Raw genomic sequence first — 22,175 nt, forward strand, 5'->3', positions numbered from 1 at the left:
AACCGATCGGCGCCCCTCATTCTCCTCCACAAGGCCTCTACCTCCGTCGCCTTGCCAGTGCCGGTAATATGACGCTCAGCAGTGAAGCAGCGGGCACCAGCGAGCGGCTTTTAAACGCTGTCTTTTTTTTTTGATGCGGAGGAGAGAGAGAGGGACGCCTAGCGACGGCTCGGCGCCCCTCGTTCTCCCCCGCATCAAAAAAAAAGACAGTGTTTAAAAGCCGCTCGCAGGTGCCCACTGCTTCACTGCTGAGCGCCGAAATACGATGTCATATTTCGGCGCTCAGCAGTGAAGCAGCGGGCAGTGCAGGAAGACAGAAGCCTCATGATCCCGTCGCTGGACCTCAAAGTGAGAGAACTACAAAGGGAGAGAGGGGTTAGATAGTTTTAAGGGAGGGAGAGGGGTTAGAAAGTTTTAAGGGAGGGAGAGGGGTTAGAAAGTGATAAGGGAAGGAGAGGGGTTAGAAAGTGATAAGAGAAAGAGAGGGGTAGATATAAGTAAAGAGTGTGAATTAATGTGTGGATGCATTGAGTGAATGAGGGAGAGCATGAGTTAATATGTGAATGTATTGTCTGAATAAGGGAGAGCATTAGTTGTCTGAATGAGGGAGAGCATGAGTTGATATGTGGATGAATTGTCTGAATGAGGGAGAGCATGAGTTAATATGGGGATGAGTTGTCTGAATGAGGGAGAGTGCTGTGCTATTTGGGGACAAAGATTGCAAATCTTATGTGTGTAATCTGGGTGCTGGCCAGGTTCTATGTGGGCAGTGTGGACACCAGGGCTGACTTTGGGGTGTCCAACCTGTGATCTATGCCTGTAATTTAGGGGGTTTTAAATATACCTTTAATGCTGTGTTTTTATGTGAATTCCAATTGATCTATACCTGCAAAGCTGGGTTTTTGTGTTATTCTGTAGATCCATATGTGCTATGCTATGTTTCCATACATTATTTATGTGTACCTGCAAATACAGGGTTAATATGTCTTATTCAGTCGATTAATACCTGCAATGCTGTTTCCATGTATTTATTTGATCTATACCTGCGATGCTACGTTTCATATATTATTGTATACCTGCAAATATAGGATTTGTATGTCTGATTCTGTTTATTTGATATATACCTTCAGTGCTGAGATCACCAGTGAATTTCAATTGATTTGGTTTTGTGTGTTGATCTATACCTGCTTTCGGCAGCAGGGACTAATATTTATATATATATATATATATATGGGCAGCAGGGGCTAGTAATTTCAGTGCTTGCCATAGGCGCTATTTTCAGTAGATACGCCTCTGCTATAGACCACCATGCTGACCCCGTATATTCAGATACAGTTACAGAGCTAATGAGGTTGAACACCCATTTTAATCTCCGTGAAACTATCTTTTTGTTGATACAGAGCAAAGGTTACCTGGTAAAGGTTGAACTTTCATGACTTGTTTTTCTTTTCAGGCTGGGGATAGGATCAAAAAGAATTAGTGGCTTCCATGATAAGGTATTGTGTGCAGGTGTTTGGGAAGATAGTAGAGAGAATGGGAATCAAAGCTGCATTGTAGGTTATTATTGCTAGTAAACAAAGGTCTGAAGTATTTCTTACCATAAATTCATATGGTAGGAGCTTTAATCCCTGCATGATCTCTCTTCCACCTACTTTTATACATCTTAACCCCTTAATGACAAAGGGCTCAAAATGCATTGTTTTTAATGGGTTTAGGGACCGCCCATTGTCCTTAAGGGGTTAAAAAGGAAGCAAAATTGTCATTTTTTATTATCATTGATATTATTGCAGAAGTCTTATGCGCACAGTTGAATAGCGTGACAAAACATTCTACTGCCCTAAATTGATCTAACCCATTTTAATTATTTCACAGTTTCAATGTTTTAAAATAGCAATGACATGGTTCTCTCATTTTCATGACGCCTGTGGGGGGCAATCACCGCGCAGAATGTTGTGCTAATGCTGTCCTTTTTAAAAGTCGCATACGCTTTCAAGGCTTCAGATTCTCTTCTTCATCTTTTTTTTCTGTTAGCCCAAAATAAATTATCAACTTTGACTATAGACTCCATTTTCTTTTGAGCTGACATGGCAATATGGTACATTTTATACATTTCTCATTGTCAGTGTTGTGAACAATGGCTTTAGAATTGACGTCAAGAAGACTTTAAAAAAACGCCAAAGAAACCTACATGATGTTACTGTTTTCTAGAAATGAAAGAGACCCCCGATGTGATCCCCACATCTTCAGTGCCACAGCCTGGTACATTATATTATGCATTTCCCTTTAAAGCTACTTTTTTTTAATTGTTTGTTTTAATTAATACCCTTCTACCTTTGTTGTAGCCTCTTCCTTTTATGTTGTCCAGGAAGAGCAAATAGGGTGTAACTCATCCACTGCAATACACACTGTACGGAACATACGCTTTTAAACAGCTGGATACCATTGTCTAAAGAATACATAGATTTTGTGAATTCTAGACCTAGACTGTTTGACTCTACACCAAATATTTCACTTTACAGAAATAAGTTGAAAACTTGTCATTTTTAAATGTGTACATCTGGAATATTAAGTTCTGATCGTAACTAAAGGTACCGTTCCACTGATACTGCTGAATGTAAGGCTTTTGTAATTAAATGCAGCATTGTAATCATTGTTTTTAGTACTGTTGAAATCTCAAACCACTTCCAGGAATAACTATTTTTAAAAAATTGTCTCATTCGTATTCCTTTTTGCCAGGAACACTCCAGTGATGTCACCATGCTGTCATAAAGGTACTGTCTGGTTATAGGAGATCCTCGATATCTACAGAAAACCCAAAGGATGATCAGTCATAATAAACAAAACATTAGAAAAAGGTGCATGTGGGATACCACTGCACTTGGGTGGGGTTGCTGAATATAAATTGTTTAGGGGTGTCTGTCAGTGGTTCCTAACCTGTGCAAAAATGCTATTTGTTCTCTAAAAACGCTCTAAATTTTAATACATTATTCATGGAATTCATGTCCCTTGGGAAAAAAAAACCAATATATTTGTGTGGATGCACTAAACATGAAAAAGGAAATTGTAGTGCAAATGGAAAGAAACGCTTACTGGGCTGTAAAAGGATAAGTTGAGAGATGATTCTTAGCTAATGGTACATGAAGCCCAAACTACACATATGTATGCATTGTGACCCCCTCAATCAAGACACCTACTTGTACTAACGTACTTTTTCCAGTCCCGTCTTGGAAATCATTATGGCCTACAGTCACATCTAGAAATCATTTGTCTCTTCTGGACTATATTGTTGCTTATTTTGCATTCAATCCATTCCATTCATTTTTCTTCTGTTGTCGCCCCCTCTCTGCTGTTGTTCCCTATAGTTGGCGCACTAATTCTTTGTACATTTTGCTATAAACAAATTACACTGTGCAATGTTTGTCACAATGTTACATTCTACTTATAGAAGTCGATTATTGCAAATGTATTCGTGTACAAATATCCTGGGGGGATTCTCTCACAACCTCCCCAGAAAGATTTAATTAAGCAAAAAAAAAAAAAGAGGAAGTACAGACCACTTTTTCCCACAGGATCTTCCATATACTGTACGACCAAAGGGTCATATAATGAAAAAACATACCACACAATATACCTAGTGTCTCTTTTCCACAAGGGCCTTCAATAGAAGCAAAAAAGATATATTCATATTAATTATTCCTGTGGATTCAATGAGAGTCACCCATCAGCACTTCACAGTGGCCATCTAAGGGTTAATCTGAGAATAAAGTTGCAGCATAAATTAAAGAAGAGATACATTTTGCATTAAGATTACTTGACTCTCCCCACTAACTTCATCTGTTCCCGACATAATGAGATGTCTCTCAAGACATGTTCTGATTGAACCCAATAATAATAATAATAATAATAAAGTCTAAATATTGCCTTCCTGAGAAGAACACTTTGATCTTTCTTACCGTAATGGTGAGGAGAGATAACCTTTGTTTCCTTCAGGGTGCTTCCTGACCGCTTTCTAGTTTCTGATTAATAAGTTCTACTATGGGTGCCACACGTGTAAGAGAACACTGCTACTGTACCACTGATCAGGCAATAATCAAAAATTAAAAGAAAAGTTATATACTCTGTACATCAACTGCTACTTGGTGCATATGGTCAAACATTTTGGCGAAGGAGCTAAGCATGAACTGGCCATCTGGCCATCTGGCACACATAGCGTGTGGTTGCATACTACATATATATGTATATATTGTGTGTGTGTGTGTGTGTGTGTGTGTGTGTGTGTTTTGTTCTATTTTGGAACCTAAGACTTTTTTTTAGGAAGATTTACCTTACTGAGAGGTTGGTAGATAAGTGGAACAGCCTTTAAGCAGAAGTGGTAGAGGCAATCATAGAGTGATGGCATTAAAACATGCAGGTCATAGATCAGGACATACCTAGAGTATTCACCCCCCCCCACACACACACACACACTCTCACTCACACTTACTCACTTTCTCTCTCGCTCGCTCTCTCGCTCTCTCTCTCTCTCACCTCTCTTTCTATCCTTATCTGAAAGTTAAATGAAAACTTAGCATTGAAGGTATAGATCAAATAAATAATGCATGAAAACATTAAATTTTAGGCATAGATCAAAGGTTGCACACCCCAAAGTCCAGCCCTGGCACACAGATTGCATCAACAGGACTTGCTTGGCATTAGTCATACCTGCCATAGCAAGTGTGTAATCAGTGTCCGCTCATTGATATTGGCAGTCAGCATTTTGACATCATTAGGTGACATCACAGCTGGACGTATATTGTAGATAGCGGTAGATAATGCAGAAGCAGTGAAATCTCTCATCTCTGTCCCCATTGTCTGCATTAGTTGAGTTAAGAAGGTGATCACAGTCAATGCTATTAACATATTAATAATCCAGCCAACATTAAGTTCTTGGATACTTTTAGAAAATGTATACAATCTACTTTGTGTTCATTAAATTTACTAAATTAATAAAGTCTTACTAAGATCGAAATTGCTGTTCATTAAAATCATTCTCCTTGAAAACTGCTATGTGTAATTATTACCCTTATTATAATGTGTAACTATCAAAAAAGTAAAAACCCAGCATATTTTTTTATGAGGGCGAAACACTCTTCAAAGAGGTTTTTACTCTTTTCACTTGATGCTAAGTGACATCAGATACAATGTTACAAAATACCTACCCGGGGGCCCAACGTGCGGCCCTCCAGCTGCTGTAGGACTACATCTCCCATAATGCTATTTCAGCTAAGGGGCTAGCTGAGGAGTATGGGAGATGTAGTTCTGCAGCAGCTGGACCCCCCTGCCATAACCCCACTCGTCTAACATACATAATTCAACACCCAAACATTAAAATGACTTACACTTATTTAGTGCATCCCTTCTTATGTACCTTACTCCCCCTGTACATATTGCTATTTAACACCTGTCCCAATTCAAATCCCATCATTGTTGAAGGGTAGTCTATGTGTGGCCAACCCTGGTCTCATTGATTCAGTCTCAGTGCTTCTTAATTCCCATCAGAAGAAAGAGATCCAGGGGACTAGCCTTCGGAAGTCGCCAGGTATACTTATCATCTCAAATTTAAACCTTTTAATTAAGCTGTCGCCACAGATTAATTATTAATAAAAACAGCACAAATGTTTGACACGACCAGTACTCTGTCTCCTTGAACCTAACCTTAAATGTGAGGGCTTTGATGAGGAGACCTGGGTAAATGATCAGACTGCTTATTGAGTAACCTACTAAGATATTTACTTTATTGAATATACCCCACAGAGGGTGGCTGTAGCAGAATTTTGGAGTGATCAAAACTTAACTATTATCCTGTTATCATTTTACCATCACTTAATGATTTTGTTTTGTTTAATGATAATTTTACACACTAGATATAATATTATACACTTAATATTTCCAATGCCCAATGGGAAAAAAAATTAAAATATGAAAAGATAGACTGGAGGTGGAAAATAGAGAGGCCTGTCTTTCTTACTTTTCTACTATGTTACAAAATCTTGAGGAAGTAACATTGAAACACTCAACCATAGCTTCTGTTACATTAAAAGCTTTCAATCTGCCTCTGTGATCATGAATACTATTTGTTGAAGAATTATTTCTCTAATTTGATTCTTTTTCATAAATTAAATAACGTATACTTTTGATTTCCCATTTGGCTGCCATAGTTTATTATGATATTATTATGCGGCCATTGACCACCACTTCGACATGTAGAGAAATTGTTCAAAATGCTCAAGTTAACTTCTGAAATTGCCTTCTGCTCAGTTTGTGTACAAAAACAAAAACACTTTTCTTCAAAGTGTCATTGATTGCACTGTTTTTCTTCCCGGCAAGCATTCCTTCGTATTTACAGGCCTGTTACCTTCCACCCAGTGTAGGAGGAACTGGTCCAGCGGCTTTAGAAAAGTGCATAAAACAGTACACTTTGTGCTAAAACTCTACCGGTCAGCAGGAGCAGATGTGACACAGAATGCGGATTCTGATTATTCATGGAATTTAATGCAGACATTGAACAGCTAATTCTGACATGCATCTATAGTATAAAATAATGTAAAAAAACCCCCCCAAAACCTATGAAAGAACAGTTCATTTCTACATATAGCCACTATCCTGGTGACTGGGCACGTGCCAAAGCATGAGACAGCAGAAAGGCATGAACCTTTTTAGGGACAAGTTTTCAACCCCCTCAATCTCCAAAACATGAGATTTAGCATAGAAAAGAGTGAAGTATATCACTTTTCCCATGTAAAGGTGGCTAAAACTCTAAAATACTGCAAATTACCCACAAATGAGTGGATATTCTCTAAGGCACTAGAGGTATGTCTATTCAGTAACCAACTCTGTTCAGGTATTCTTATAACTATGAGCTGGTTTATACTGTGTTTAATGGCCATATATAATTAAGCTAAGGTCTGGATATGCTATGTAAAAGTTTTTCTTCCACGTTATTTGGTATATGCTATCCAACTTGACCATAGTATTGCTATGTAGTATTTCCAGTCATGCGCTTCAAAAGAAAACTAGAAACAATAAGCAAAAAACATGGGCTCCATTGTGTATGGTATTTAAAAATATCCCCCTCCTACCAGCCCACTGGACTGGGAGTATAATTTTATTTTTGAATTATCTTTTATTTATATGTCGTCGACAATGTACGCATTGTTGACGCTACTCCTTCACAAATACTTTTACTACATCATTACTACATCATAAATACCTTAGACCACAAAGATGTATACTACACAAAACTCTGTAACATCAAGCAAAAGTTTACAACTGCAAAGATAGCATAAAATGTTAAAATGTGCCAAAGCTAGAATTTTTTTTAAACAGCTGGTGTATGACACATAGCATTACCGCTTACTTTGCCATAAGAAAAACCACCGAGTGTGAGAAGGTTAAACGGTCTCATGGATTTGTCACCAATTTGGGACATTAAGGGTTAAACAGTCACATTAAAAGAAGGCAACTTTTCATTTTTTTTACGATTTATTTGCTTTGAGTTCTCACAATGTATCAGAGAGTCCACTTTTAAGATGAAGATTACCCTTTTGCCCCACCACTCCTTGAGTAGAATTGATTATTTATATATTATTTTCTCCGTAAAGTAGTTGTAAAGCAAATTCTCTTGAACTCTGAGTCCTCCCCCCCCTAGGACTGCCCACAGATACTATACCTGTATTTAAGGAAAGGTCACTCACACACAAAGCCATCTCCTGCAGCTGCACTGGACACCACCACAATGGACAGGAAAATGCAAAACCAGAAGGTATTTCTTTTACTCGGTTTCCTTTCTACTTTAAAAGCCGGGTTAGATACAGATAATCTCAATATATATATATATATATATATATATATATATATATATATATATATATATATATATATATACTTTAAAATCAGAGGTACTAGTTTAATGTTATCTGGGGTCAAATTCCATGTGTATTAGTAAAAGACCAAGGTTTTTGGTTGGTTTACCTTCTTGTTAGAAATTAGTCTATTTTTTTCAATAATTAACTGAGGCTCTTATCTTATTTTATACAAAAAAAAAGCTTTTGTAAGAGTTTATTACTCTAAATTGTAATAGGTATAAAGTGTGTGTGCATTTTTTGTTTTGATAAAGTTTACATTTCCAACATATTTTAATTCTACATTGTGTATTTTGTCTTTATGTGCATGTGTATATATATATAGAGAGAGAGAGAGAGAGAGAGAGAGAGAGATATGGTAAAAACTAAATGGAGCTGATGAGCCGGTTCGCAGATAGGAAGACATTCTTTCATATGAATGTTTAGCGAAGTGAATGGGATCATCCGCATAGTCTGTGCTAATAGGTGTGATAAAAGAATAATATACATGACAATAGAGAAGGCGGGTTACACAAAGAGTGGCTGCAGACAGAACGTTGTCATGCAGACAACTCACTCAAAAGAGATTCACTATCATCGAGTATAGCAGATTTATTTTACTCAGCTCCATTTGCTTTAAAAAAGGCTGGACTTACATACAAAAAGGTTTGAGAACAACTCCACAGAGAGCGGACATCTGCTTAATAGCCTGTCCTAGGGTGCGTCCCCTCCCTGGAGCGTCTCAGATTTTAGCTCACTTATGCCACTAACTGAGCCGTGTGACCCTGCATGTATAGGCTCCGCATGGCCATTTATACTATGAGTGGTGTCACAACGACGCTACACACATCTACAACACCATGACTTCTGGGTTGGATAACTGTAGGTTTCCAGGTGTTGATGGACTGTGCTAGCTAAGAGTGATGAGAGTGTATAAATCGCTAAAGGGCATCTGTTGCCATGAGACGTGTTAACTAATATGCTACCTTCTGCTTCCATTGATTGTGTAAAGCCATAAATCATTAATGAACAAAACCCACACTATTTTGCTATAAAATAGGTGCTGTTCAATGCTGTTGCCCATGCATCAACTGGTTAATCATTGATAACACTGTGTACTAATCCTGTATATGTTATGTCATTGCAAATGCATGAGAAGCAGTCAGGGATACTTCATAGCCCCCACAGAACCTCTTATGTATGATTAGTGAAGGCTTTTGAAGAGTGTACAGTTATCTTCTACCAGTTAAAGTAAAAAATAAGTACTGACTATGATGTGTGTAAACTTAATAGATTTCAGTTTTCCTTATAAAGAAATATTGTGGAAACTAAGTACATAAAAACTGTTAGGCTCATAAATTTTGAGCACATTTGTCAACTTCATGGAGTTTTATTTACACATATCTCCTACAACACTTGAAATACAGTAAGTGAATATGAAGTTTGGGATTACATGCTGCGATATCTGTAACAAATAAGCCAAGCCTTTGAATTTTTATTAGTTATTTCAGCACTACTAGGTATATTTAGGTTCCCCTTGTTTGATATCATATAAATATGAATCTCTTGTGTATGTCTTCTTTTAGAACCTCACTGGAACGCTGGCGTTTGCTGTCTTTACAGCAGTTCTGGGGTCCCTGCAGTATGGATATGGTATTGGAGTCATCAACGCTCCACAAAAGGTGACCTTACTGTACAAATAGAACCTTTATTAGATACAGCACCATAAAACAGGATAGCTGACAACTACAAAGTTCACTTCGTCACATATCGAACAATTGAGTCCTACTGAAAAAGAAAAGGATTTCCACGTTTTTCACGGAAGGATTTACATGAACGTGAAATGGGAAATTTTCTTAGCAAGTACATAGATTGCAAGTGCTATAGTGAACAGCTGCTTCTCTTATCAAGTACAAATCAATGGAAACATGTCTACCGTGTACTAAGAAAGGCTAAAAATAACCTAAAACCATGTGATCATACCTCAAGCAGCCGCCTATTGCACATTAAATATTTAGATTTTTGTGTACTTTATCTAATGTATGTATTTAAGTGACGCGATGTCATTTTCTGCTAGTTGTACTATAGTTACACGCTGCTTTGTGGTTGTCCCCACTATTATTAATTACTCAGCTGGGATCCATATTTATTCTTTTACTTCTTGCAATAATTAATAACCACAAAAAAGTGTTGAAATACAAAAGTATATATATATATTTACATTAATTTACCCAAATTCATTTCACATTAATGACAATGTTATTTTAACTATGCACATGTTTTACAGATTGTACTTCCTAGCCAGTCAGGGACAGATCTGGGTTACTAGGATATACTGGTGCCTCATCTGAAGTACAAGTGATCAAATAGATACTTGGATACATTGTGGAACTTCATGTTTATGTCTAAAACATGCAATATAGTGTTATAAGGATACGAGTCTCACCCCTCCCACGTCCTATAAGGACCAGTCAGGGACCACAAGCAGCTGCTTAGCCTGCTTAAATAGTAGTGCCACCTCTGAACCAGGTCACTGATGGTGCTCACTACTCCTGCAGCAAAAGACTCAGTGTTACTATAAGTAACTAGATCCCTACTACCAATATGGGGAAGAGCAGTGAGAACGGGTGTCTGCATGGGGGGCCTCTGACCCCTCTCCTGGAAATTCTCTGACAATGCCACCATATTCCGCCAATCATAAACAAACTTGGTGTTTTCCTTCCCATGGAAAACAATCTGGAACTCCCATCTCAGTGAGAGGAAATCACGTCTGTTTCCTGTCTTGGTTAACTGGTTGACAGCATCGGTGCTTCCAGCTAATCAGGCAGATATAATAAAAGGTGCATCTGCAGATCCAACACGTTTTCTTTAAATTCTGTATTCAACCTAAAAATAACTTTGCCTTCTTCCATAAGTAATGTTTTTCTATCCTGTTGTTAGCTGTTCAGAAATTAATAATAATAATAATACAGTATATACAGCAATTGACACAAAAATATATGAAAATATAACTTAGTTAGGCCGTCTCCTTCTTTGGCATCATTCACTTAACATGACATGAAATGCAACGTTTATTGATGGTGTATTCCGTTATGGAACAGATCATTGAAGCTCACTATGCACGGGTCCTTGAACTGGACATTCTGGAAAAAAGTACCAACCAAACAGAAGATGCTCCCGTTCCTCCTGCTGTTACAATGTATTGGTCCCTCTCGGTGTCTATATTTTCACTTGGTGGGATGGTGTCTTCATTTTTTGTTGGATGGATCGCAGATAAACTTGGGAGGTTTGTAATACAGCAATTATTTTCTTCTTGTTTATTTACTGTATCTTCTAAGCAAATAATACCATGGTGGACGGAAGCATGCATGAGTTCCAGGCTGTCATGATGGAGGCAAGGATTGATTAGGGATGCAAAGGTGTTAAAGACACCAAATTCTGTGTTATACAACATTAAAGTTTTTCAGACATACAGTTTTGTTAATGTGTAACTGAGTGTAGATTTGACCAATAAATGTGAAGTCAGTTTCTATGTACTAGTTTTGATGTTTATTTTAGCAAACGTTTATAACCTGGCATTATATCTCCATATAAAATATGTTAATAATTGTTGCGATTGCTAAAGACGCAGGGTGCTATTTAACACAATATCCTGACTGAAGAATCTTTTCTCATTTCAGGATCAAAGCCATGATGGTAGTAAATTCCTTGGCAATAATTGGAGCTCTCCTTATGGGTTTGGCACCACTCGGTCAAGCACATGCCCTTGTTATCGCTGGTAGATTAATTACCGGACTTTACTGTGGTAAGTAACATCATATAAACTAAACAAAATATATGTCCCCTCAGACATCATATACAGCATTCACATTTGTAGGCGGAACGTATCACACAACTCTAGGGCCACTATATTTTGCTTTGATTTCTTTTGAAAAACGATTATGCTGATATATTTAATCACAGTAAAGGGTCAAATGTACCTGGATTAAATTATGAAATTTATGAAAGTAGATGCATTTGCCTAATCATAATAAAAAAAATGACCAGAGATGTCCCTTTCATTCTCCATATGTCATCTTGGCTAGGTAATGTCTTACATACATTATCATTGGCAAGGCTGTTTGGGGCAGTGGAATCATGGTCAGTCATAAAGATATGACTAATCATAACATGCTGTGTCCAGAGATGTGATTATGAATTATCTTTCCACTTCCACAGGATTGGCATCAGGATTAGTCCCAATGTATGTTGGAGAGATTTCTCCCACCCCACTCCGAGGAGCGCTGGGGACTCTGCACCAGCTTGCTATCGTAACAGGAATTCTCATCAGCCAGGTAGACTTGCATTGTAGCCATGGTAGATACACTTTGAACAAACTGAGGATTAAAGTGAAGTGCTAACTTGGGTCAGGTGGTTAGTGTTACTGGAGAGAAGGAGAGGGACCACAGGATAGTGTTGTGTGTGGAAAAGAGAGGTGCTGCTGCTGAGAGTGTTGTGTATGAGGCGCTTTGGATAGTGTTGTGTATGAGGAGGGTGAGGGGCTAAGGGATAGTGTTGTGCATCAGGTGGAGGTACTGTTAAATAATGTTGTGTACATGGAAGAAGGGGTCAGGGGCTTTCAGATCGAAACAGAAAGACATAGGTAGAAGAAAATCGTTGAATTACCCTTTTAAAGAACACCATAGATGTAAAAATCCAGTCATTTGGGGAGACAGAAATAAAAAAAATAATTCTAAGTATATATGTTTATGTTATGAAACCCTGGTTGGGGAAACACAGGTTGCATGAAACATAAATAAACTGATGTGCAATATCGATATGTCACACTATGGGTAATCTTGTCTGTATGTGTAGTTTATACCATATCCTTTAATACCTTTAGATTATTGGGCTAGACTTTATCCTCGGCAGTAAGGCACTATGGCCCGTCTTGCTCGGTCTTTCCGGTGTCCCGGCAGTTATTCAGACAATTCTACTCTTCTTTTGCCCAGAAAGCCCCAGATTCCTCTTCATCAAACTTGGAAAAGAGGAGGCATCTAAAAATAGTAAGTAATACATTAACTAGCTCTGACCTAGCAAACTGTAAACTTCAACAGTTTGTTCAATTTCCAGGCAGCACTTGTGAAACGATTTCTGTTTTACCCACTGAAGCATTTGCCAGACAATTCCAATAATGTAACTAACAAAGAGAAAGAAAATATTTATCCAGTGATCAATATAACTCATGCAAGTTCCAGGAAAACCTAGAGTAGCACCCATGTAGAGAGGGCTGTGATTAGTCGCCTCATTTGGAGGGTCTGATCCAAGCAATGACATTGATTTATAATAATACCACATAACCCATATTGGAAGAAAAAAACAGTTGCCATAATTAAATGTATTATACAACATACACCGGTCACACACAACGAATGTGGAAATTGCCGTGGCAAATGAGTAAATATAATATTTTATTACGTGAAGCTCTCCCTTGGTGCAGGGAGCGCATAGAGAAGCATGGCTGTGTATGTATTCTGTGCTTGGAGTTGGAGCACACAGCTACCCCACTACATGCTATAGTTTGTATCTCTATACCAAGAGCAAACAAGTTCTACATGCGGACTTCAGAAGAAAATAGCTAAATGGAGTGTTGAACTTGGTTGGACTTAGGTCCTTTTTTACTGTTACTATGATTCGGCTTGAAATACATAAAAGTGTAACAACTTCATTCTGCAATCTGCATGCTTCCTTTGTAACTAATTCCAGACAAGCAGTCTTCCACTGCCTGTGTGCGTGATCACTGGTTAAAGGTTAACAAAGATAAAACACAAGTGGCTAATAATGTTAAAGACACCGGTCTTTCTTTTCTTTGACACATGCATTCATTGGTGAGATTTGGGTGTATAATAATTTGTACCCGTAGTATAAAAATGCTTATTAGAGTGCTGTAAAAAGAGTTATTGTTTTAGTCACCTGATGGCAGTTTTTTTTGCGTGTAGAATGGCTGATTAACTCTTGGTAAGTTGTTCTAGACTTAACCGTATATGGCAGGCCTGACTTTAAAAAGCGTAGCCATGGGCTGGATAAGTAGGGGAGCACGCTGCGCTAGAGAAAGTGCGTGGCATTCAGTGGTGCTAGCCTTCAAGTACCAGGGCCGCTTTTCCTGCCCCAGTCCAGCCCAGTCCAGCCCTGGTATATAGCCACTGTCTTCTAATTACCTGGTCATCTTTGTGGCCCTCTTTCATTATGTTACCATAAAAAGAGAAAGACCAAACTGACTGGGAACACAATGGATGAGAATTCCTTAGTAATTATATGACCAGATGCGTCCTGCAGCAAGGTCAGATAATGTCAAATGGCTAATAAGTAGGTAAACAACCAAAGTTGTAGATGGCCTAGGGTACTTTTGAGGCTAGCATTGTAGCTGATTAAAGTACCAAAGCCTTGCTGCTATGCCATGGGCTAGACTAACTCCTATTCAGGCAGTGTCTGTAAAGGAGCTGTGTATTTTAAGAATACATAAAATGAATAATACAAGGAGACAAGTTGGAATGTGAAATGTTACGTCATGAGTTCATCGTTGTTCTGGATTGTCATTATCATTATCTGTAAAATGCTAGAGTTGCGCTAGGGAAATCTGCTGAATGGAACCTGCTTTTAACTTGTTGGTTCTCCCATTCCAGAATTGCATTATTATTTTTCTTCTTCTCTTATGTGCCTGGGTCCAATGTCAGTATACTGTAGGTCCAACTCACCTGAGCATATTTGTACTTCTAATACAGGTTTGAGAAGAATAAGGGGGGAATATTATGACACAACAAAAGATATTGAGGAGATGAGGAAGGAGAAGGAAGAAGCTGCCAGTGAGAAGAAGGTGTCCATTATTCAGCTGTTTAAATCCTCAAAATACCGACAACCTCTTCTGGTTTCTATTGTGCTTCACATTTCTCAGCAGTTCTCTGGAATTAATGGGGTGAGTAAAAGCTAACAGGGGAAGCAAATATTCTGCCTGCCACTCAGGATTCACCAGTAATGTGGCTATAGGCTGTTTTTAATAAACTGGAGTTATGAGGGGAAGAAATCGCCTTGTCAAATCAGACATCCAGTCTGCATGGGATAGACATAAAGCCATCCAGAATCTAAGACAAGACCAAGGAACACTTGGGTCTTACATTAGGAAAAATGGGCGGACTAGATGGGCTAAATCTGCTGTGGAATTATTTGTTTCTATGTTTCAGTCACAGGCAAACTGAGTCCTTCTCAAAGGGGGAACTTGACTAGAGTCTCACACACTCCCAAATGCCATTGACGCCTCTGTGAGTTGTTAAACTTGGAGGAACTTTGAGTGTTTTCAGATGCCACAAGTTTTCACCAAGTTTAGGAACTCATAAAGAGGTACAACACACTGTCGGTTTCTGAGGGTGTTGGAGATTCTGGAGTGTTTCCTCTCTTAACAGTAGGTAGTTAGGATCGTTAGGTGAACATTTTTAAACTTGCCATCCCTCAGAGTTAAGTAGGATCCATGATAACTAAAACAGATATTACTGTAATAGTTCAAAAAGAAATGGAGACTTTAGTCAAAATTTGATACCTTTTGTTGGGCCAACACAGAAAAGCTTCAGTTAGTTCAGTTCAGTTCAGTTCTTGTTTTTCTTCATCTCAAGAAGAGATCTCTGAAGTCCAGTTACATCATTTTTCTTTGTTGGCCTAATAAAAGGTCTCAACTTCTAGAATATTCCATGCATCACACACTAAATTACACATAACCTGTGCCGGTGTTCCCCAAAATATAAACACGGAAAAGATGCACATGTACTCACTTTACTGTTTATTTCCTAAATTGTTTTCTTTTTCAAATATAAAAAAGTGTTACGTTTAGTGGGTCTGGTGTAATGTTTTAAAAGGGATTTTGTTACCATAGCAACTGATGGACTGATCCAATCAGCAGGGACATCAGTTCCATTATTTGCTAAGATGATAAAACCATTTTTCAAACCATACATTACCATCTCTTTTTTATACGATGCCCAATATTTGCACGTGGAACCTCAATCTACAATTAGTTGTAAAAATGTGCTTCTTTTTGCAGATATTTTACTATTCCACAAGTATATTTTCAAAAGCAGGAATTAGCCAACCAGTATATGCAACAATAGGAGTTGGTGCGGTGAACACAATTTTCACTGTTGTGTCGGTGAGTAATAATAAAATGTCTGATGGTATAAACAGTAAATATTACTTTGTGTCATTATAACTAAGCTGTGTGATATGTTAAATAGGCAATGGAAACTGGATACAAACATACTGTGTATTTGGTATCTTGCAAGCAGCCTGCATCAGAATCCTCAAGTATCCTGTTTCACTAGGTGCTATGTGTGTATACAGATGTTTTTTGTAGGTTTTTCTTGCTTATCTTAGAGCTAAGTTAACCTTATTGGGCTATGGAAGGATATTAAACACTGAAATGTGGATTCATAAATCAGAAGCAGAGATTAACAAGTGTTACCAACAAGAGAGGTTACCAGAATACCAACATGTATACACCTTAAAGAAACTAAGTAAATTCTGGAGTCAATCTTGGAGTATAGAGGGTGTAAAAACGTCCTTTATATGGTTTGATGTAGGTAAAGTGGACTACCTTCGTATTCCACCATGTTTGTTAAGGGCAGATGACACTGCATCCTGCACCTCAAGTATATGAGAAAGCCCAACATTTGCCAATATTAACAGTCCTTATGTCTCAAGCGACCTCTTCTGCATCCACTTGTTTGATAGCATAGGAAAGGACCTCATGGCAGCTCGCCCCAGCAGCTCAGAATTCCAAGGTGGCCGCTTATGGCAGGGCTGGCCATGAGTATTCATATTTTAATTTTCACTGGGCAGTTTTGCAATATTTTAAACAGCATCCGATCCCAAACATACTGCAATACTCAGTCAGTAGGTGAGCCGTCTCATTATTTGATTAATCATGGCCATAGAGAGAATGATGCTGAAATTGGTACATTGCTGACATTAGTAAATTCACCTGGCAGTTTGCGTATTCTGGCTTGTAAGCATTTCATTTTATCTAGGCTTACAAGGTCAAACACAGATCAAATGCTGACAGCTATGAAATCGGGCTTCTCATTAGCTTGTGGGTTATTTATTACCAGCAGACTAGATAATGTTTGAATAGAAAAGCAGTAGAAACCAGAACATGGGATCTGCACTATTCGAGCAGAACATTTTTATTTCTGTCTCTTTTTCCTCTATTAAAGCTGATGTTCTGCTGTAAATAAAGACATGCATATGATATGTGTATGTTACACTCAGCCAAACCATTATGTGAACATGAATTGGTGTTTTAAACAGGAGAGTTTAAGTGTTGATCAGACAGGCTGGGGTCATAGGAAACACTTAAGAGATTAGTAAGAGTTGCAGTTAACACATGGCACTAGAGTAAAACGTGTTCCGTTTGTGTTTCACTGTGTTTTAGCCACAAAATATAGCTCTCGGAAAAGCAAAAGCTTGAGTATCTAAGTGGGTGGTGATTCATCTCATCTGACCCTCACTTATCTGTTAGGACTCTTAGAACTTGTGACTTACAAACTCTGCACTAGAGCAGCTTATCCCATGCAAATAACGGATTGCTAATTTATCTATAAATTCCCGCTGTTGTGTCGCAGGTGTTCCTGGTAGAAAGAGCAGGAAGAAGATCCCTCTATCTGGTTGGTCTCGGAGGCATGTGTATATGTGCTATTATCATGACCATTGCGCTAGCATTGCTGGTAAGTGTAACAAGATGTTTAACCAAGCTCATCATTGTACAGATACCCAGAGTATGTGAATTTGCCTCCTTATTTTCTACTGTCGAGGGCACCACGTACCCGAGGCTTCCATATCACCCATTCTTATTATACATAATGAAATAATTGATCTTGCACCTCTGGGGTTGTTCCATGCTGGTTTCAGCGGACACAAACCTGTGAATTCTAACATTAGCTATTTATTGTCAACGCGGCCAACGTGTGGAGGAGAAATGTACTTCCAGGGAAGATCTCTCAGTATAACTATCATGAGGGCCTGTGGATGTTAGAGACTCCAATTACTTTCTCCTTTGTAAAGAGACAATTAGGCCATAACGCAACAAGGTGGATTGTACATCTCTGTAAAGTTTGACATTGTGTAATGCATCACCAAGTTAAGCGCTTCGCTCAATCCGTGTTCAACCACTTGGCTCGTTTACATGCCAAGAGAAAAGTGACACTAGTAGAGTTAATATAGTCGTGAAAAAAGTATTAATCCATCTGTTACGGGAAGTATTTTGTGTACACAAGATATTAAATTTGTTAGTGTTGTGGGTTATGCAGTAAACATAAAACTGGAATTGTGAGATAGCTGATAAAGGTCTTCATTGTGAAGTAACTTGTATGCATGTTATTCCGTGTTCCTCCCCAGAGTCAGTACGCTTGGATGAGTTATCTGTGCATGGTTGCCATCTTCCTTTTCGTGGTTTTCTTTGAAGTCGGTCCCGGTCCCATCCCTTGGTTTATTGTCGCTGAATTGTTCAGTCAGGGTCCTCGACCTGCAGCAATGGCCGTGTCTGGGTGCTGCAACTGGACTTGCAACTTTATCATTGGGATGTGCTTTCAGTACATTGCCGTAAGTATTAACCAAGCACATGCAAATTCTGAAATGTCATAATCTAGAAACTCTTTCGATCTTTTCCATTCTTATCTGGATCATTTGTAATTGAATATGCGTGCCTCATACCACGTACAATTTTAATGCTTAATCTTAATCTCTACTTCATTGGTTTGCTCATGATGATTTTCTTTTGTTTGTAGGAAGCCTGCGGACCCTACGTGTTCATCATTTTCGCAATTTTGCTTTTCGGCTTCACTGTGTTTACATACTTTAAAGTCCCTGAGACCAAAGGGAAGTCATTTGAGGAGATATCGGCTGAGTTCCGTAAGAATAAACTCGCCACGCGCAAAGGACTCAAAGCCACTGAAATGGAATACTTGGGAACTAGTACCGACGCCTAACTTTTACAAGATCGGATTATAACTATGGAAACCTAACTTTTCTGCATTTCAGAATTTTGTTTTATATGACGCAGGGTAAACGGAGCATTACATTTATTTATAAATACCTATTTTTATAAGACAGTATGGGATAAAGATGACGTAAACTAGGCAGAAAGTAGAAAATACAGTCAAGCAATAAAATTAACAATTTTGAGAAGCTGGGGGGTATTTTGGGAGAAGCAGCTTGGTTATTCAACCCATAGCCGGCAGTGACTAATGACCGAGACCAAATTGTGCATTGAAATTACGGGGAGATCTGCCGTGGCTGTGCTTTTCACACATTTTGTACTGTTACAAAAAAAAAAGCTTAATAATTGCTTACGCCCTTTCCTTTTCTCATAACGGTAAAACCCTCAATCTAAATACAGAACATTTGCTTCAGTAATAAGAGTATCACGTGATGTAGAACAAAGATTTCCCCGTTGCATTCCCTATCCATATACTGAAGGTTTACAGAATTAAGCATACTTTAGCACGGATTGCGTCCCTGATTTTGAAATGTTAGTTGTTACCCTAAAGTGGTAACAATAGAATGCAGGGAGATGCTTTAACACTAATAAGAGACTTAACGCTAACCTCGGCGCGGTGCAGTTCTGCTTTCCTTGAAGATTACACCTGAATCTATGCATTATTCTTCCTCACTAAGTCATGGATAGGTTGAACTGCAAGCGCATGTAAGCGCAACCCAATCACTGCTAGACTTGGCTTTATATCTTTATTAAAAGTGTAAATGTGACGCTATCCTTAGATCTGGGCATTTACAGGCGGTTTGGCTGAACACAGAACAAAAAAAGCTTCTTGTCGAGCTGCAGGTGTCACGTGTTACACGACGTCCTTCCATGTACCATGCGTCTGTGCTTAAACCCTGGTGTTGTTATAAGGCTAATAACTACTAAAAATGAATTTGTTTATGTATGTATCCATGCTGGGAATGTTTGGCTGACTAAGTACATTTTTTTGTGGTATTGTTTTTATATTGCGGCATTCTCCTTAATTATAAGGATAAAAGTATTTTTTTTACATTTTTAGATTTTATAATAATTTTAATATTTTAGACTTTTCTCCATTAAAGCTGCATAAGAGATGCGAGAGAGTAGTTGTTAATGTCAATAAACACTATCTTATATTTTCAGACCACATCTGCCACTATTTTCTAAGACAAAGTGCTGTTTTTGTTTACCGTTAAGCTTCACTGCAGGGTATCTAGAGGATTCCATGGCAAAATTCACTAGTGAATCCTGTGCAAAAGATCACTTTCCAAGTGTTCACTAAAATGGCTTACATATTCTTTCAGCCACCTGAGTAACAGAGATAAAGTAACATCTGTATCGTTTATTTAGCGTGCGCAAACTAAATGTCAGCGCAGTGACTTCAGCAAGAACCTTTTCTAGATTGTGTCTGTTATGTTGTCTGAAAATGTATTGAAAATGTTCTGGTCTGGGACAAGAAGAGTTAAGTGAATCCAGATCTCAGGTCTCTACCCCTATGCTTTCTGTCGAACCCATCAGACATGTTTAGAATACATGCATGAGACTGGTGAAGAGCCCTGTTTAGGGTATAAAGTAACAGAGACAGGGCCCAAGAGAATGGTAATTTGGCAAGGGGTTAAAACCATAGCAATGGTCGGCAGTGGTGTGAAAATGTAATGTTTTTTTTAAAGAAAACATTTAGATGGTGTACAGCTGTTTGTTCACAATACGTGTCTGTTACAAATCTATAGGCTATAAACATTTACGTGAAGGGATTAAAGATAGACATCTAGTACTAAAAAGTGTCCAACGCGTAACCTTTTGCATGCCGACAAACAGGCACTTATGGTTACTGGCGTTAGACATTTGTTAAAATATGCTATGCTAGAAGACTCTGCAGTCCTTTGATAAGTTGGCTACGTGAGCTCTGCTTAATGAAACGTCTCTAAAAGCCAGAGGCAATACTCTTCGTGTAACAACCGGCTTCTTTGGAAGGTCTTTTTAACCTGTTTTGCTGAAATTTTGCACAATTCGTCAGTCTTTCCTAATTCAAGGACAACCACACAAAAAATGAAATCTGAAATCATTTTAAAGTCTAAACAATAAGTTATTGGGTAGACAAGAGAAACGGATTAGCTGGGTAGGAAATCTCGTTCTCCTTGAAAAAGGGCTGAGTTGGCCCTGCACAATGCATAGATAATGTAGGAGATTTCTGAAAATGCTCCTCAATTGTTTAACTATGCATTATTCAGGGCCATCTCAGCCTTACTTGCAGGAGCAGCTCACTGCAGTTTGCCATTCATAAAGTGATATCAGGGAGCGGAAATGTTCATCTCTCCTGTAAACTCCCTCCTTGGTGATCAGTGTCTAAAATATTTGTATGTCTTCAATGAGATTATAGTTTATTAGAATGTATATTGTGATATAACGACATGTTAACAGGGCTTCAGGATAACAGTAATGGAGGACCTTTAGCTTTAACCCTACTCTGTCCTACAGTTGCCATTGGCTCTAGGAGCAGCTGGGATGACAGGTGTTACCAGTACCTGCCCCACAGGTTCCCCCAGTAGAATACAGTGAACTTCTTTGGGGTATTAGCAACGTGCTCTCTTTATCTGTTACCCAGCAGGGTTTAATGGTTTCCTCCTTAAACTGATTGTTAAACCAGTCCGCTCTTGGTTTATCTTGCTGTGTTCAATGAGGTCAATGTGATTTCAGGCTGTGTCACAAAACAAATGGATCGGCATATGTTGCAAGTACATGAAAATAGTCCAGGGGCTGCTGGGGGCATTCGTTTCATAATAGCCACCATGGCTTGTGAAAGTAACCATTTTTTATGTCTAAATATGTTTTTATTAAAATATTTTTTGGCAGAATGTATTGTGCTAATATTTACTGCTTTATAGCATGTTTTGATATAATATGAACAATTGATATCAGTATTAACATATTTTTTATTGTTTTTGAAATCACCAAAATGAGCATAAATGAATAAAAAAAATGTCAAAATGCTATCCTTTATATTTTTTATAACTGACTTTTAAAAGAAAAAAAATGCAATAGCAGACCATGTATGTATCCTCACAGGCTCAGAACTCTGGAGGTTATGGGCTCAAATGACACGCATGTGTAAAAAAAAAATAAAAACCACAAGACACAGCCGTTCCTTACTGCATTTATCTGGACTCTCCAGCCTCCTCCATGCTTTCATTCTCTAGGCTGGCTACTGGGATATGATGTCACATCTCAGCACCAGGTACAGCATGCTATTGAGGCAC

General features: G+C 38.4%; 1 protein-coding gene across 1 annotated transcript; it reads left to right on the forward strand.

Moving 5' to 3' along the window:
* Positions 1-7,739: 7,739 nt before the first annotated feature.
* SLC2A2 (solute carrier family 2 member 2) lies at positions 7,740-18,922 on the forward strand. Its single transcript, XM_053460769.1, has 11 exons — positions 7,740-7,801; positions 9,467-9,562; positions 10,982-11,166; positions 11,561-11,685; positions 12,099-12,214; positions 12,763-12,925; positions 14,642-14,832; positions 15,949-16,053; positions 17,525-17,626; positions 18,297-18,500; positions 18,686-18,922. The coding sequence occupies exons 1-11, from the start codon at positions 7,775-7,777 to the stop codon at positions 18,884-18,886; spliced, it is 1,515 nt and encodes a 504-aa protein (XP_053316744.1). The 5' UTR covers positions 7,740-7,774; the 3' UTR covers positions 18,887-18,922.
* Positions 18,923-22,175: the final 3,253 nt, after the last annotated feature.

This window comes from Spea bombifrons, chromosome 3, assembly GCF_027358695.1.
Source record: "Spea bombifrons isolate aSpeBom1 chromosome 3, aSpeBom1.2.pri, whole genome shotgun sequence".
NCBI classification, from domain to species: domain Eukaryota; kingdom Metazoa; phylum Chordata; class Amphibia; order Anura; family Pelobatidae; genus Spea; species Spea bombifrons.